Source organism: Pseudopipra pipra, chromosome 20 (genome assembly GCF_036250125.1).
Source record: "Pseudopipra pipra isolate bDixPip1 chromosome 20, bDixPip1.hap1, whole genome shotgun sequence".
Lineage (NCBI taxonomy): Eukaryota > Metazoa > Chordata > Aves > Passeriformes > Pipridae > Pseudopipra > Pseudopipra pipra.
Window position 1 is genome coordinate 9963012 of NC_087568.1, and position 13367 is coordinate 9976378.

The window sequence follows — 13367 nt, forward strand, 5'->3', positions numbered from 1 at the left end:
AGAGGAGGGTTCAAGCTCCCAGATGCACAGAAGAGGAGGATCCTGCCCTTCCCTTCTCCATTTAAGCCTTCACTGTCCCACTGATGGCTCTGCCACCTTCCTGCTCCTCAAAAAGCCCAGCAGACAGCTGATCCTACAGCTCCACCACTCTGCCCAGCCAAAGGTGAAGCCTTCAGAAACTTGGGCCGTGATCCTGTGACAGAATTTCTGCAGGAAGCAAAGACATGACTTCCCTGGGATTGGACTAGTGGGATGAATAAAAGGGAGCCAAATTTCCTACTCTCAACATATTTTATAGGATAGCAACCTTCCTACCATGGTTATTTATACAGAAGTGTTACAGACTCTGTTAAATTATACACTGCAGAATTTCAGAAGATGACTTAAAAATGACGATTCTCCCTCCTCCCCTTCTTTAGAATTTATAGAGTAATTTCTAGGGAATTTTTTTATTTCCAAGTGAGTACTTGAGGATCCCATAAGTATTGTGGTATTTCCATGTGTACCTCTCACAGCTTGATTCTTGCCTGTGGCAACTAAATTCACTTGGATTCAAGACAATCTCAAGCTTGACACACCAAGGGGCAGTGGGTGAAAAGGCTTCCCTGGAGAGCTTAGGGATGTGTAACAAGCACAGAGAGGGCTGAAGTGCTGCTCTGGGGAGCCCAACACATTATCCAGGAGACACATCAGCTCCATTTCCATGTTCTCCTTACCCACAGTCCATGAGGAACAAGCAACCAGGAGCACCCCTAAGGCTGAGTAAACAACAGCTCTGTAAGTGCAGAGAGGCTCCTGCTCCTTGGACCTGAGCAGAGCTCCCCAGCCCTCAGGCACCTGAACAGATCTGCAATTCCCCCTTGTCTCCATCAGATTCCCTGCCTGGCCTTAACTGACCCCACAGGTGCTGTGAGGGCATTACAGAGGGAGCAGGAGCCAACACTTCTCCCTGTTGGAAACTGGGCTGGGGGGCTGCAAAAAAGGACCAGCAAAGACTCCAGCTGACAGGACCAGCTGCAAAAATGGCCACGATGGAAGGATGGTTTTGCCACCTTGGGAAGCTCCTGCCAGCCTGTCTCTGAACAGTCTGCCCAACCCTCCCTTCCTCCTCTGCCTCACAGACACTTCATCTCAGCTGCACCAAACCCCAGCCCTTCCCCACCCTTCCCTTCCTACCACCACGGGCTGTTCTTAGACCAAATATTGTAAGTAAAGTGTCACTGGAGCTCCTCATGCCTGAAAAACATCCAAGAAAATTGCAGTACATTGTTTTAGAGCCCTTCCATTCACAGTGTTAGCACAACTCAGCCAAGGACAACTTGAAGGTCATTAGAAGAGATCCAAGAAAAAAGGCAGGGGCTCATTCAGCTGGCTGCCAAAGACTAGTGTGACTGGGCTTGCTCTTTTAGCAAGAGGTTTAAACACACACAGAAATTACCTAAAATGATAACACCACATTCTATTTAATAACTTTATCCCCTGCAAAGCAGTTCAACATTACAGAACAATCTGCTACTTATTCACATAGGATTTTCTGTGGATTCCACAAGATTTTCTATAGATTTTTTAGTGAATGTATTGTCTGCAGAATATTTTCTTTCCTCACAGAGAAGACAGAGCCCTGCTAGAAGTGGAGTGAGTTTCTCTTGTGCTCTCTTGCCCATCAAGCAGAACTCATCATAAACTGATGGGGACAATACCTTGCATCCAAAATACTGACACATTAACTGGCACATGCTGATGCCCTCAACTAGGCAAATCTCAGTTTAACCCCTTGTGGAAGCAAACCCTGGGAATAAATCCAGCTGTTACCTTTGCCATCAAGGACAGATTGCTGCACATACACTAAGCACACCAGTGAACACACTAAAACTCACCTTATTTTAGTCCCCAGCGAAAGCAAGACCCAGGAGTGACAAAGCAGTGCAGAAGCCTCGTGCAGTGCTGTCACTTCCCTGCTGAAACTTCTCCCAGGGACATCAGCTCCAGGGGTGCATTTACCACACTGAAAGGGAACTTGTCCCTACAGCCCACCCAGCACTGAGTCACCAAACTGCCTCTTCTCCTACCGAGATCTCCCACTAACCCTTCATGACAAACAAATGCACTTTCAATTTAGGGCTATCAAGCAGTAGGTGCATGCACACACGTGGACACAAACAGGGCACATCAGTTCTCTTACCTGAGCCGTTCCTGCCTTCGGGATGGTTCTGTGAAAGATATTCTCCGAAAGCCCTCGCCGCTCTGTGCGTCACAGCAAAGGAGAGAAACAGAGAGGGGCAGTGGTCAAAGGCCAAGGAAAGAAGGCACAGTTCAATAGCAACAGACTGCTGTGTTCCTGCAGCTGTCATCCCTCAGCCCCAGGTGACACCAGTGCAAACATGCTGCCATAGCAGTGAGGGCTTCCTGGCTACACAGTGTTCCCCTGGCCAAAGAGGGAAAACAGAGCTGGACTGGAAGTCCAGGACTACATTAGTCTTTACCTTCTCTGTTAAAACTGAAAACTAAAATTGAAATGCACCTGCAATAAATTTGGCCTCGTTTCTCTGATGCACACAGGAACTAGCTCACTGTCTTCAACCCCCTCCTGGCAGCTCAGAGGAGGAGGTATCTCCACCCCAGTGCCAACCACCTCTCCAACCTCCTACTCAGGTCCTGAGTGCTCCCACCCGTGAGCTGTAACAGCTTAGACATGAATGCTAATGCTCCTTTTAACCACCTTCACCCCAAGTTCTCGAGCCCCAACTATGTCAGTGATTGGATTACTGGAGAAGCTTATTTGAGAGACACCCACAACTACCCCAAAAAGCAGTTCCTGGTTCTCTGATGGATTGAGGTCCCGTGGATGACCGAGATTTTACTGGAATATATTAAGAACCAACGAAGCAGGGGGAGCTCAACCCTTATAACACATCAAGGCCTACGTAAGAGAGCAAACCTATGAATATTCCAACCAGGGAAAAGCTCTCTGCTTGCAACCTACACAGGAAAGGAATCCCTGGTCAAGGCACGCATTCCCTGGAATACAGTAATCTCCAGGTTCCAATTGCCAGGGCTTTTATACAGTCCTGCTGCAGTGCTTGTTCTCCTGTACCCAACAGACCTGTGACTCAAGAGAGCCAATACTAATGCCAGCTTTCCCCCAGCCATCCATTTTCCCTAGGTTTGCAGAACAATCTCTCCAAGGTCTGCAGCCTCACAATCAGGCTGAGTTGCCCATGGGCCTCACAAAGAGGGAGGTGAAACAGCCACCCACCTCCTGGGCCAGCCAAGCCAAGCCAAGCCAGCAGACCCAGAGCCCACCAGCACACTAGCATCTCTTGGGAAGGAGTCAAGACTTGCTGCAACAGGGAAGATTGCCCCTATTAAGGCATCACATCCACTGTCCTCCCCCTTCAGACATGCTCAACCTCAACATCCCTCTACAATTCAAGCTGCTGCAAAAATCTCCTAAGGGACACTAAATATCTAAGTGGAAAATGGCCTTGACCTCCAAAACAACCTCCTGCTTTGCTACCCGATGCAGCAGCAAACCCCAGCTTGGGTAGCCACTGCTGTTATGCACCTCCTCCCAAAGGGGAAAAATTAACAAAGCTACAACGCACCTCCCAGCACGAGTCGGGCTGGAAGGAGTGGGAAGTCCATTTGTCATCCTCAGCCGGCAACACGGGATCGATACGAACGATGAAGAAAGAGTAATTTAATCTCCCTGGGACTAAATTTCAGCACAGCCAAATGCAAAATGCTTTGGAGCAGCACAGCTGGAGATGTGCAAGAAGCAAGGTTTAAGCTTCTGTGTCTTTACAGACTAACATCCAGTGCTGAGCTTTTCCTTGTTTCCGGATCCTCACCTGTCTAGTCCCAGGCTGTACCTTTAGACACTCACTTGGGGTGGCAGTTGCCCAAACTGTCTCCATCAGTGCCTAAGCACACCTAGAGATGGTCACACAGAGGCTCTGTCACATGGGGAGCTGTACAATCAGCCCACAATCCCCACTGCAAACAACAAAGGGACGACCATCATGGTTCACCCATCCAGGAGGAAAAGCACCTCATGGATGTTCCTTGCACCAACCTTTCTGTCTGAGCAAAAAGCAGGACTTGGGCCCAGGACAACACACAAATGCAGAGTTGGGAGCTGGAATGTGGCTGCTTTGGGGCAGTGGTTGAGCCACCATCCCAGAGGGATTTAAAAGACATGCAGATGTGGCACTTGGGGGCATGGTTCAGTGGTGGATGTGGCAGCGTTTGGTTCACGGTTGGACTCGTCGATCTTAGAGGTCGTTTCCAACCCAAATGATTCTGTGATTCTAACATCAGGACATGCAGCTGCAGGAGCATTCCTGAGCTACTCCTGCACTCCATGTGAGAGGTGGTTAAAGCTCAACCAAAGCCCCGGTTGATCTTGCACAGCATTGGCAACAGCCCAGCTTTGAGCAGATGCCTGAGCTAAAGACTCCCAAGATCCCTTCCACCAAGACTTCTGGGACTCCAAGGCTTCCCAAGGAAATGTCTGTCCTTGCAAGGCATCACCAACACCATTCATAAATGGAGCACTTACACCCTGGGGAAAGACTCTGAAGCTTCTCTTTTGCATCAGGAGTTATTCCGTGTAGATAAAACAACAACGAGCAAGTTCTCAGGTAATAATTTATCAGTGAGAGAACACGGTGATTCACACAAAAAATGGTGAAATATGATGATAAAATGTAGTCTGTAACTAGTTCAAAAGCTCCAAGAGCTCCAAGATCATCTATCATTCTCTCCATTCATCTCTCTGCCAATGCCTGAAGCTGATTTGTCACTCTGAAAACCCGAACCAATGCAGCCTTAAAAAACTAGTACCAAACACTTCCTAAGACCCAGACTGAAAACTGGCTAACACAGAGCCAGAGAGAAGTGATGCCACCCTCCATGGTGAAATGCTTTCCATTCTTGCCATGGTGAAAATAACATCACTCAGAGCAGGAGCCCAAGCAGAGAGGTGCTGCAGTGTCGCTAACCTCACTGTCCTGTTTCCCCAAGCACACAAGGTGGGAGGGTGCAATCCCAAGTGCCAGAGCTCCCAGGGAACAGGCAATACCCAGACCTCTCATGCAGGACAGAAGCACAGGGCTGCTCCAAAGCCCTGCTGCCCTGCCCAGGCTGAACCTGCAGTTCTGTCCCTGCCTTTCCACCCCCACAGCTCTCAGACCCCACAGGCCAAGCCAAGAGCAAACAAACTTGGTCACACGGTCACAGCTCTCTCGTGACAGCAAACACAGCAGTGACGCCTGCACAGCACAGTGTGCAACGGGGGGTTTCCAGCCAATTGCACTGCAAACTTCAGGCTAATTATTTTGCCTATTATCTCAGTGGTTCCCTTCTACATCCCTGCTTTCCAAGTGCCATCGGCTCCTCCTTGGCTGTGCCTCAGCTGATCTCCCACTGATGTATGCACGTGCCCTTTGCCAAGGGGACTCTGATGGCCATGCTGATGGCTCCTTATGCCTGTTTTCCCCTTGCCAAGCCTTTTGTGTTCCTTCTCTGCCCTCCCTGTGCTCACAGCCACCCCAGTTTACCAGCACCTGCCCATATTGTTACCGTGCCGTTTCCCCCTCTCCTTGGCTACCCACTGGCTTCATCAAAATAAAGCCAGAGCAAAATTCAAACAGATGGTAACTGCTCTAGTCATCCCATTCTTTTCTATCCCTTTAATCTACACTCTCTATTGCCACAAGTTACACAATCAAGACTTTTCTCTCAGCTCAGCTTTGCCTCCACTATCACCAGCCATGGAGTTCAAGCCTCATGACACCATCACACAAAACTCTTCAACTGGGCTCTGAGCAGAGACACTTTGGGATAATTTAACTGGCAAGGGATGAAAAAGAAAACTGTTTTCACATAAATGAGATGAGGTACAAGGTGCCTTAGAGCTGCAGGGGCTGGTGAGCTATAACCCTGAGTGTGTGACACTGCCAAAGCTGCATACAAATGAGCAGGTAGTACTGAGAGGTGATCAGCTGATGACATGACAAGTTTAGCCCTGACTCATCTGGAGAGAGGTTATCATTTTAGTGGCAGATCAGCCCTGCATGTTACACAGTCAGCACAGCTTGATTTAACAGAGGGACATGGACCAGGGACCTCAGCTCTAGCACGCTGTGCTGCCCAGTGTAAGCAGCACAGACCAGCCTGCCACGGCTCCAGAAACCAGGAGCCTCTCCTCCAGCATTCCAGCAGAACGGCTGCAGGAGTGAGGAGGGCGGGATGGGGCAGCACAACACAGGCAGCAAAGGCAGCTGCCCTTTGGGGGGCATTTTTCAGTACTCACTGTGCATCAGATGTCAGAGCTGGACTCAGGTCTGGACCAGAACTGCGGAGAAGCGCAGACAGTCTAGACAGAGATGTGCTAGAAGGAGCGAAGCCACCAAATAACAAAGATCTCAATTACAATGTGATAAGCATGGAATAGCCTTCATGTCTCTGAAATAATCACATCAGCAGGATAAAAGGGGCCTTGATGCACACTAGCAGCTATGAGAAACTGGTGCATGTAAATTTATGCAATCCACCAAACTGACACTGAACTGAGCGAAGAAATGTGGATTGAAACACTCAGAGAGACAGGAAAGACCTCAGATAACTCCACTGAGAGCACAGCAGCAAGCTAAGCAAAACCTGGACTGTTCAGAAGTATTACATGGAAAAAATAAAGAACACCCACCACCTTCTTGTGCTCCTTCAGAAATAATGCCCAGAGCAGTTGCAGCAGGAATCTGTTGTGACAGCACCTGACAGTGCTGCATCTCAGGCAAACAGGAGACAAGAGACCTCCTGCATCATCAGGACCTACGTCCTCCTACAGCAGCAATCCTGCTCTTGTCACCAGGCAGAGAAGGGAACACCTCCAGCATATCCACAGTTAACAGCTCAGTCATTAAAGACTGTTGACACCTACGTTATTTAAGCCTAATAGTAACAATACCCTGACAAAAATTAGTTATCTGAAATATCTTTGTAAGGAGATGGGAGCTGGAAAAATTTAATTTTAAAATTCTCACTCTCAAGAAAGGGAAATTGGACATCAGCAATGGATCGAAAAGTCAAAGACCCCACAGTCTTGGAGTAATTTAGTCACGAAGTTTGGACAGGAGGAGAGAGGAAAAGCAGGAAGAAGTTGAAAGAAAAAGGCAATCAAAGCATGAGAGAGTTCATACCACTCACCAGAACATTCACTGGCAGAAAAAAGAATCTAGACTCCAAGAAGAACCCCCTAATCTAAACCAAAAATCTCTCACACAGCAAGAAACCTGGGATAAGGAACATGTTCAAGTACCTCTGCATTTTGTCAGTGCAAAACTTACCCTTTTACAGCAACGAAAGCCGTGTCCAAAGCCGCTCTCCAGCTCTCTCTAATCAGTAGAGAGGGAGACCAAATCCTTATCTCTTTTTGGGGTATCTTGGACTAGATGGCAAAGTCCTGAAATTGGGCAAAGATGAACCACACTCTCAACTCAAATATTTCCTGTGCTAACTACAGCAAGGAGAGATGGTTCTGGAACACCCAGCAAGAGCCTCCCGTCTGTTTGCTCGCGCTGTCACGCTCTCCCAAAGAGCAGCACAATACAAAGCAGAGCTGTAGGGAAAGACTTCCTTTACTGCCCCATTTGGGGTGCCAGTGTTTTTCTGCAGGTGCCAGGGCAGCAAGGGCAAAGAGAGCCCATTTCTAAGGGTTCATGTGCACCCTTGGAAGTGTGCTGGGGAAGCCAAGGAGCATGGGTCAGACACCCCCTGGCCCTGAGGGGAACGTGCAGGAGCCCAAGGCGCAGCAGCCCCGGCACCGTCAGCGGAGGGGCAGCACCAAGGTCACGGCTCAAGGACAACTGCGTCATCCCTGCCTTCAGCACTCGGGCCCCAGGAGCTGCACACAGGGCAATAAATGCACTCACAGGGAGGAAACAGTCTGACAGGGAGATCTCACAGCCCAGCACTTCAGACGAGATCAGAGCAGCGGCTCCAAGCACAGCCACTGCCTGGGTGTGTGCATGGAATCAGCGCAGGTCACTGCGACTCCCTCGGGAGAGCACGACTACAGAGAGCCAAGCCAGCAGCACTGGGGATGTTCCCCACATCTGGCACAGAGCAACACTGTCGTTAGTTTGTAAGAAGCTGTTTAGAAGACCTAGTACACAACAAGCTGTGTGGAGCTTAATTAATTCTCCTGGGACAGGAGACTTCCCTGAGTTGCTCTGCAGAGGTTTTCATTTAAGAATCTAGGGAGCCTGCACCTTCTGCTCAGATCTCATTATTCATGCCAGCAAACAACCCATGCCCCTTGCTCAGTGAGAGTCAAGTGTGCACACAGACTCCATCCATTCATAATAAATATACATCAGTGGCCCTTGGACTTGCAGCGAAATTCAGGAGATGATTTTTCTCTCCAAAGAAAAAGTTGTGAGAAATATGAACGGGGCAGAGCGCAGGAGATACAGAGAAACAATCCCAGGGCATCTCTTTCTGCAGCACAGGAGCAGGATTCTACAGCTGCCTATACCCACAGGGCACCTAATCATTGCAGCAGTGCTACCATACAGGTGACCCAAGCCCCCAGCCCTCGTGGGATGGACAGAACAGTCTCTGTAGCCTTATCCAGTGTCCTGCAGAGTCTTTGCTGTAGATAGGGACACATGGGATACATGGAGGAGGATCCAGGGCAGAGCAGAGGGGCTGTGTGTGATGTGCTCTGGGAAGCCTAGAGGAAACCCTTCAGCAGGTGGGTCATCACCACAGTGAACGTTCTAAGGGTGGCAGAGCCCACAGGAGGCAGGGGCTGAGCTGTGCATGGAGGGGCAGGATGGAGGCACGTGGACAGCACCTTCTCCATGCAAAGAGGCACTGCAGGGAGCCCCTCAGCAAGTTCTCTGCCCTCCTCTAAGGCTTTTTGGATTAGGCATTTCTAGCACAGGGCACCAACAGGGAGACACATAAAAACATCTGTCCTGTGCCATGGTCTACGTGACCAGACACTCCTCAAGGACTTTCTGTTCCCCAGCCCAAGTCCACCTAACTTTCTTAGTCAAGCCACCTCAATTCACACCAGCAAGAGACTCCTCAGAACTCCCACATAACTGTACCTGCAGCTTGTCAGTAGTTATAGCAGGTATGTAGCAAACCAGAACCCCAGAGGCACTCCCAGTCTCCACACAATTGATACTACCCGAGTAGCATCTGCCCACCTTGGTGTAGGCTAACAAGTCATTATGTTCAAAACACATTAGTCGCTCCCAAACACCCACACAACCACTTGAAATCTTACCAATTACCGAATATGTTGTTTGTGTGACTGTCTAAATCCCAATCCCAGAACCCCATCACAGCAGTTATGGTGCTTCACATGTCATTTCTGCACATCCACCTGGCTGACATCACCAAAAAGAATCCCGCTTCCAAATCTCTGGATGCCACTGAAAGCACCCACGTTTCCATTACTGGTTTATGGGCAGAGTGCACCAAGACATGGGGAAAAGTTGCAGGCTCTGCCCGGGGAGCTTTCTCTAAGAGACACTCCAGACTTTGAAGGATGGATTTCTTTACAACTCAAACAGATGGCAATATACAGACAGCTCTGAATCTTCTTCCCTTCAAGCCATAAGACTTCTCTTTCCTCCCGGCACAGCAGAGATGCCATAATGCTGAGTTACACGGAGAGGTGACTGAGATCTCTCAGCAACACGGATCGCGTCCTACACATGACTCCAGGTTATTCTAATGCAATTTCTGTCTGACACAAAGAAGGTGTTACATAATGCAGCCGAAAAGTTTATTTCTCCCCATTTTTTTCCCAGCAGCAAGGAGCTGGTCTCGATGTAGCAGCGACAGCGACAGACCTACCCCTTGGCACAGCTGTGCAGTAGGAGCAGCTAAAAAGCTGCGCCAATGCCCCCAAATAGTTGCCGGATGATTTCCGTGACACTGGCACTGCAGCGTGGGAGAAGGGTCCTCTCCACCTACCTGGGCACTGTAGCAAACCTCATCTCTGACAGCTTTTTAAACCCCAATAAATTCAAGCAGCAAATATATTTTCTAGGATGTTTGATACTGAAAAGCAGTGGGACTGGTCGGCGAGCGAAACGCTACACTGTAGGACAAGCAATATAAAAGCAGAACAGGCACAATACAGAACCCAAATCCTTTAACTGGTCCATGCAGTGGCTTGGGACGCTGCCGGAGAGGGCAGACGAGGTGGGTGCAGATTTTCACACGACAGTTTTCCCATTCAAAGTGAAAAGGCAGCTGCTGACTTTGCCCTCGGACACGCAGACGGCATTTCAGCCGAGGAGAACCCACCGAGCGAAGTGACCACGCTCCCGATTCCCGGAGATCAGAAAGACACATCCCTAACAAATCCACGCTCCTTGCCACCCCAGCAAATAAAACCTGCGGGCGCCGTCGCCGGGCCGGCGGCGGGGACACCTCAGAGAAGTCACCTCTCCGCGGCTGAGGGAGCGCCGGGTGCGGCGGGAGCGGAGTCACCGCCGGAGCGCGGCGGGTTCTGGGGGCTCGGGGCAGCCAGCGAGGGGGACCCACCGGCAGGGCTGCCACTCCCCAACCCCGCGATGGCCCTGGGCGACAAAACCCCGATCGTGCCCGCAGCCGGTGCCTTGGCTCGCCCTGAGGCTCTCGAGTCCCCCCAGCCCCGCAGAGCCCCCGGGGGCGCGCGGGGTCCCGGCACCGCGGGGACCCCCCCGAGGGCACCCACCTCACTTTGGCCGCCACGGACGACATGGCCTCGTTCCTCAGCGTCTTCCTTTTGGACACGGCTGTGCCCATATTCGCGCGGGGGGGAGCGGGAGCGGCCGGGGGAGCGCTCATCGCCGGGCCCCGCGGCTGCCCATGCCGGGGCGCGCCCCTCGCCGCCGCCGCGCCGCCTCAGCGCCCCGCCATGCCGCCCCCCGCCCCGCCGGCCCCGCCGGCCCTGCGCTCCGCCGCGGCCGCTGCCGCCCCATTGACTGCGGCAGGAGGCAGGGGAGGAGGCACGGAGGGAGGGAAGGAGGAGAGAAGGGACGAGCCCGCCCCACCGCCCAGGAAGCGCCGCTATATTTGGCTGGCGGCGCCTCCTCCGTGCCCTGACATCATGGGGAGGGGGCGGCGGCCCCGCCTGAGGGAGAGACCCCCGGCCCGGAGGCCCCCGCGGTGCGCGGCTGTGCCCCGCGCTCCTGGTGCGAGCCCGGAGAGGGGGGACGGACGCTGAGGGGGGACATCAGGGGGCTGCGCCTTCCTCATGAGGGGCAGCTCCGATCTCTGCGCCCTGTGAGCAGGGACAGGACCCAGGGAATGGCTGGAGCTGTGCCAGGGCAGGGTCAGGTTGGATCTCAGCAAAAGGTTCTTCCCCCAGAGGGTGGTTGGCACTGACCAGGCTCCCCAGGGCAGTGGGCACAGCCCCAAGGCTGCCAGAGCTCCAGGAGGGTTTGGACAAGGCTCTGAGGGACAGAGTGGGATTGTTGGGGTGTCCTGTGAGTTGGACTGGATGATCCTTGTGGGTCCCTTCCAGCTCAGGATACTCTGTGATTCCACGATTCTACCTGAGGTGAACATCCAGCCATCAGCCGGCAGACACAGCTGCGAGGGGAGGCTCGGGAGATGCTCCCTCCAAGCTCCTGTCAGGAAACAGATGTGCAACCTGCAGAAAAAAATCAGTCGTTTTGACATAAAACTGCAGCCTGCCTTTGACAGATTGGGTGGAAGGTTTTACACATGGTTTACTTTCCACAGCTGGGCACTGTGTTGGTGGCAGGGCAGAGGTGGGTGCAGGGGTGTTGCATTGCTCACGAAGCTTGGGCCGTTGGGTTTTGGACAGGACAGCTCTGAAGGACTGACACAAACACCCATTCTCCACCACTGGCTTTGTCCCCTGAGCATGTCACCACTCATCACCACCATCCCAGAGCGGGCTCCTGGGCAGCACAGCAGTTCCCAGAGGTGACTGGAGGCAGCAGAGCCGTGAGGCAGAGCTGGGCATCAAGACACCTCCTTGTCCCCAGTGTCACCTGACAGAAGAAACACCTGCCTTGAGGTCACGGAATGTTTGAAGATAAACCCAACACAAGGAGCTGATCAACCACTCAGTCAGTCAAGCCTCAGAGGGTTTTCAATTCAGACCATCACAGAACTGCCTGGGTTAGAAGGAACTTTCAAAGATCACTTAGTCCACATTCCACCAAACCAGGTTCCTCCAAGCCCCATCCAACCTGGCCTTGAGCAATTCCAGGGATGGGGCAACCACAACTTCTCTGGGCAGTATGTGCCAGGGTCTCACCACCTTCATCTTACAAAAAAAGTTCTTACTGCTCAATCTAAATCTCTTTCTTTTCCCCTTGTCCTGTCACTGGTTAAAAGTCTCCCACCATCTTTCTTGTAAGCCCCTTCATATATTGAAAGGCTGCAGGAAGGTCTCCCCAGAGCCATCTCTTCTCTGCCTGAACAATCCCAACGCCTTCAGCCTTTCTTTACAGCAGAGGGGTTCCAGCCCTCAGATCAATTCCATGGGTGTAGGTTTTGATCCCTAGGAAGGTTCGGAAAAGTATTTTTCCTTGGGAAAGTATTTTATAAATCTGCTTTCAGGGCACCTGAGTGAGTAGGGGCAGCAAATTCTTAAATATTATTCATACAATATGTTCAGCAAAAGCACTTGGACAGTCCTCCTGACTCTGTAAGGTGCATGAATCCCAGGAATTCAGAGCCAGCTCATTCAAGAATATTTGACAGAGGAGTAGAAGTTTTATAGATAATTAAAGTTCCTACAGACTTTGTGAAAAGAGGCAGCTGAAGGAGGGAGTGACGGACACACCTCGTCTTATCGCTACCTGAGGAAAAGTTGTATCATAAGCTCATGTTTCACTGTCCTGGAGAGACCAAAAGGCTGGGAAAAGCTTCAATCCTCTTTCTCCATAGACTCCAAAGTCAAATTTGCAAGAAAACATAAGAAGATTTGAACAAATTAAGTCTAACTGTTTAGTCTATTAATCTACACATTGAAAAATAAAGTAAATTGTATAGAGAGCAGAAAAAGAATGGATCAGGTACCCAACTCCCCGCGCGCTTGTGGACACAAGGAGCAGGTTATAAACACATCATCAGGTGGAATTTTATCACAGACCAAGGAATTCACTCTGAAAAACAAAATTCTGGATCTGTGTCTTTGCTGAGACCCAAGCTGGGAGCAGAAAAAGTGCCCTATGTGCAAAATAAAGACATCTCCCTGGTTTTTAGCTTAGAGCAGCTGCCCAAAGGAGAGGATGAACACAGCTCTGTTGTTACCCAGCACTGAACTGAGTGGTGGGACTTCTTTAAACATTACCATCTCCATCCCATCGTGGTGAACA

General features: G+C 51.0%; 1 protein-coding gene across 4 annotated transcripts in view; it reads right to left on the reverse strand.

Moving 5' to 3' along the window:
* The window catches only part of NSMF (NMDA receptor synaptonuclear signaling and neuronal migration factor), a 49874-nt gene extending 38883 nt beyond the window's left edge, over positions 1–10991 (reverse strand). For all 4 annotated transcript variants that reach the window (XM_064677217.1, XM_064677216.1, XM_064677219.1 and 1 more), the window contains exons 1-2: positions 10745–10991; positions 2183–2244 (exon numbers count right to left, since the gene is read on the reverse strand). In XM_064677217.1, coding sequence (XP_064533287.1) covers positions 2183–2244; positions 10745–10857 — 175 coding nt within the window. In that variant the 5' untranslated portion in view covers positions 10858–10991. The remainder of the gene's footprint in view (positions 1–2182; positions 2245–10744) is intronic.
* Positions 10992–13367: the final 2376 nt, after the last annotated feature.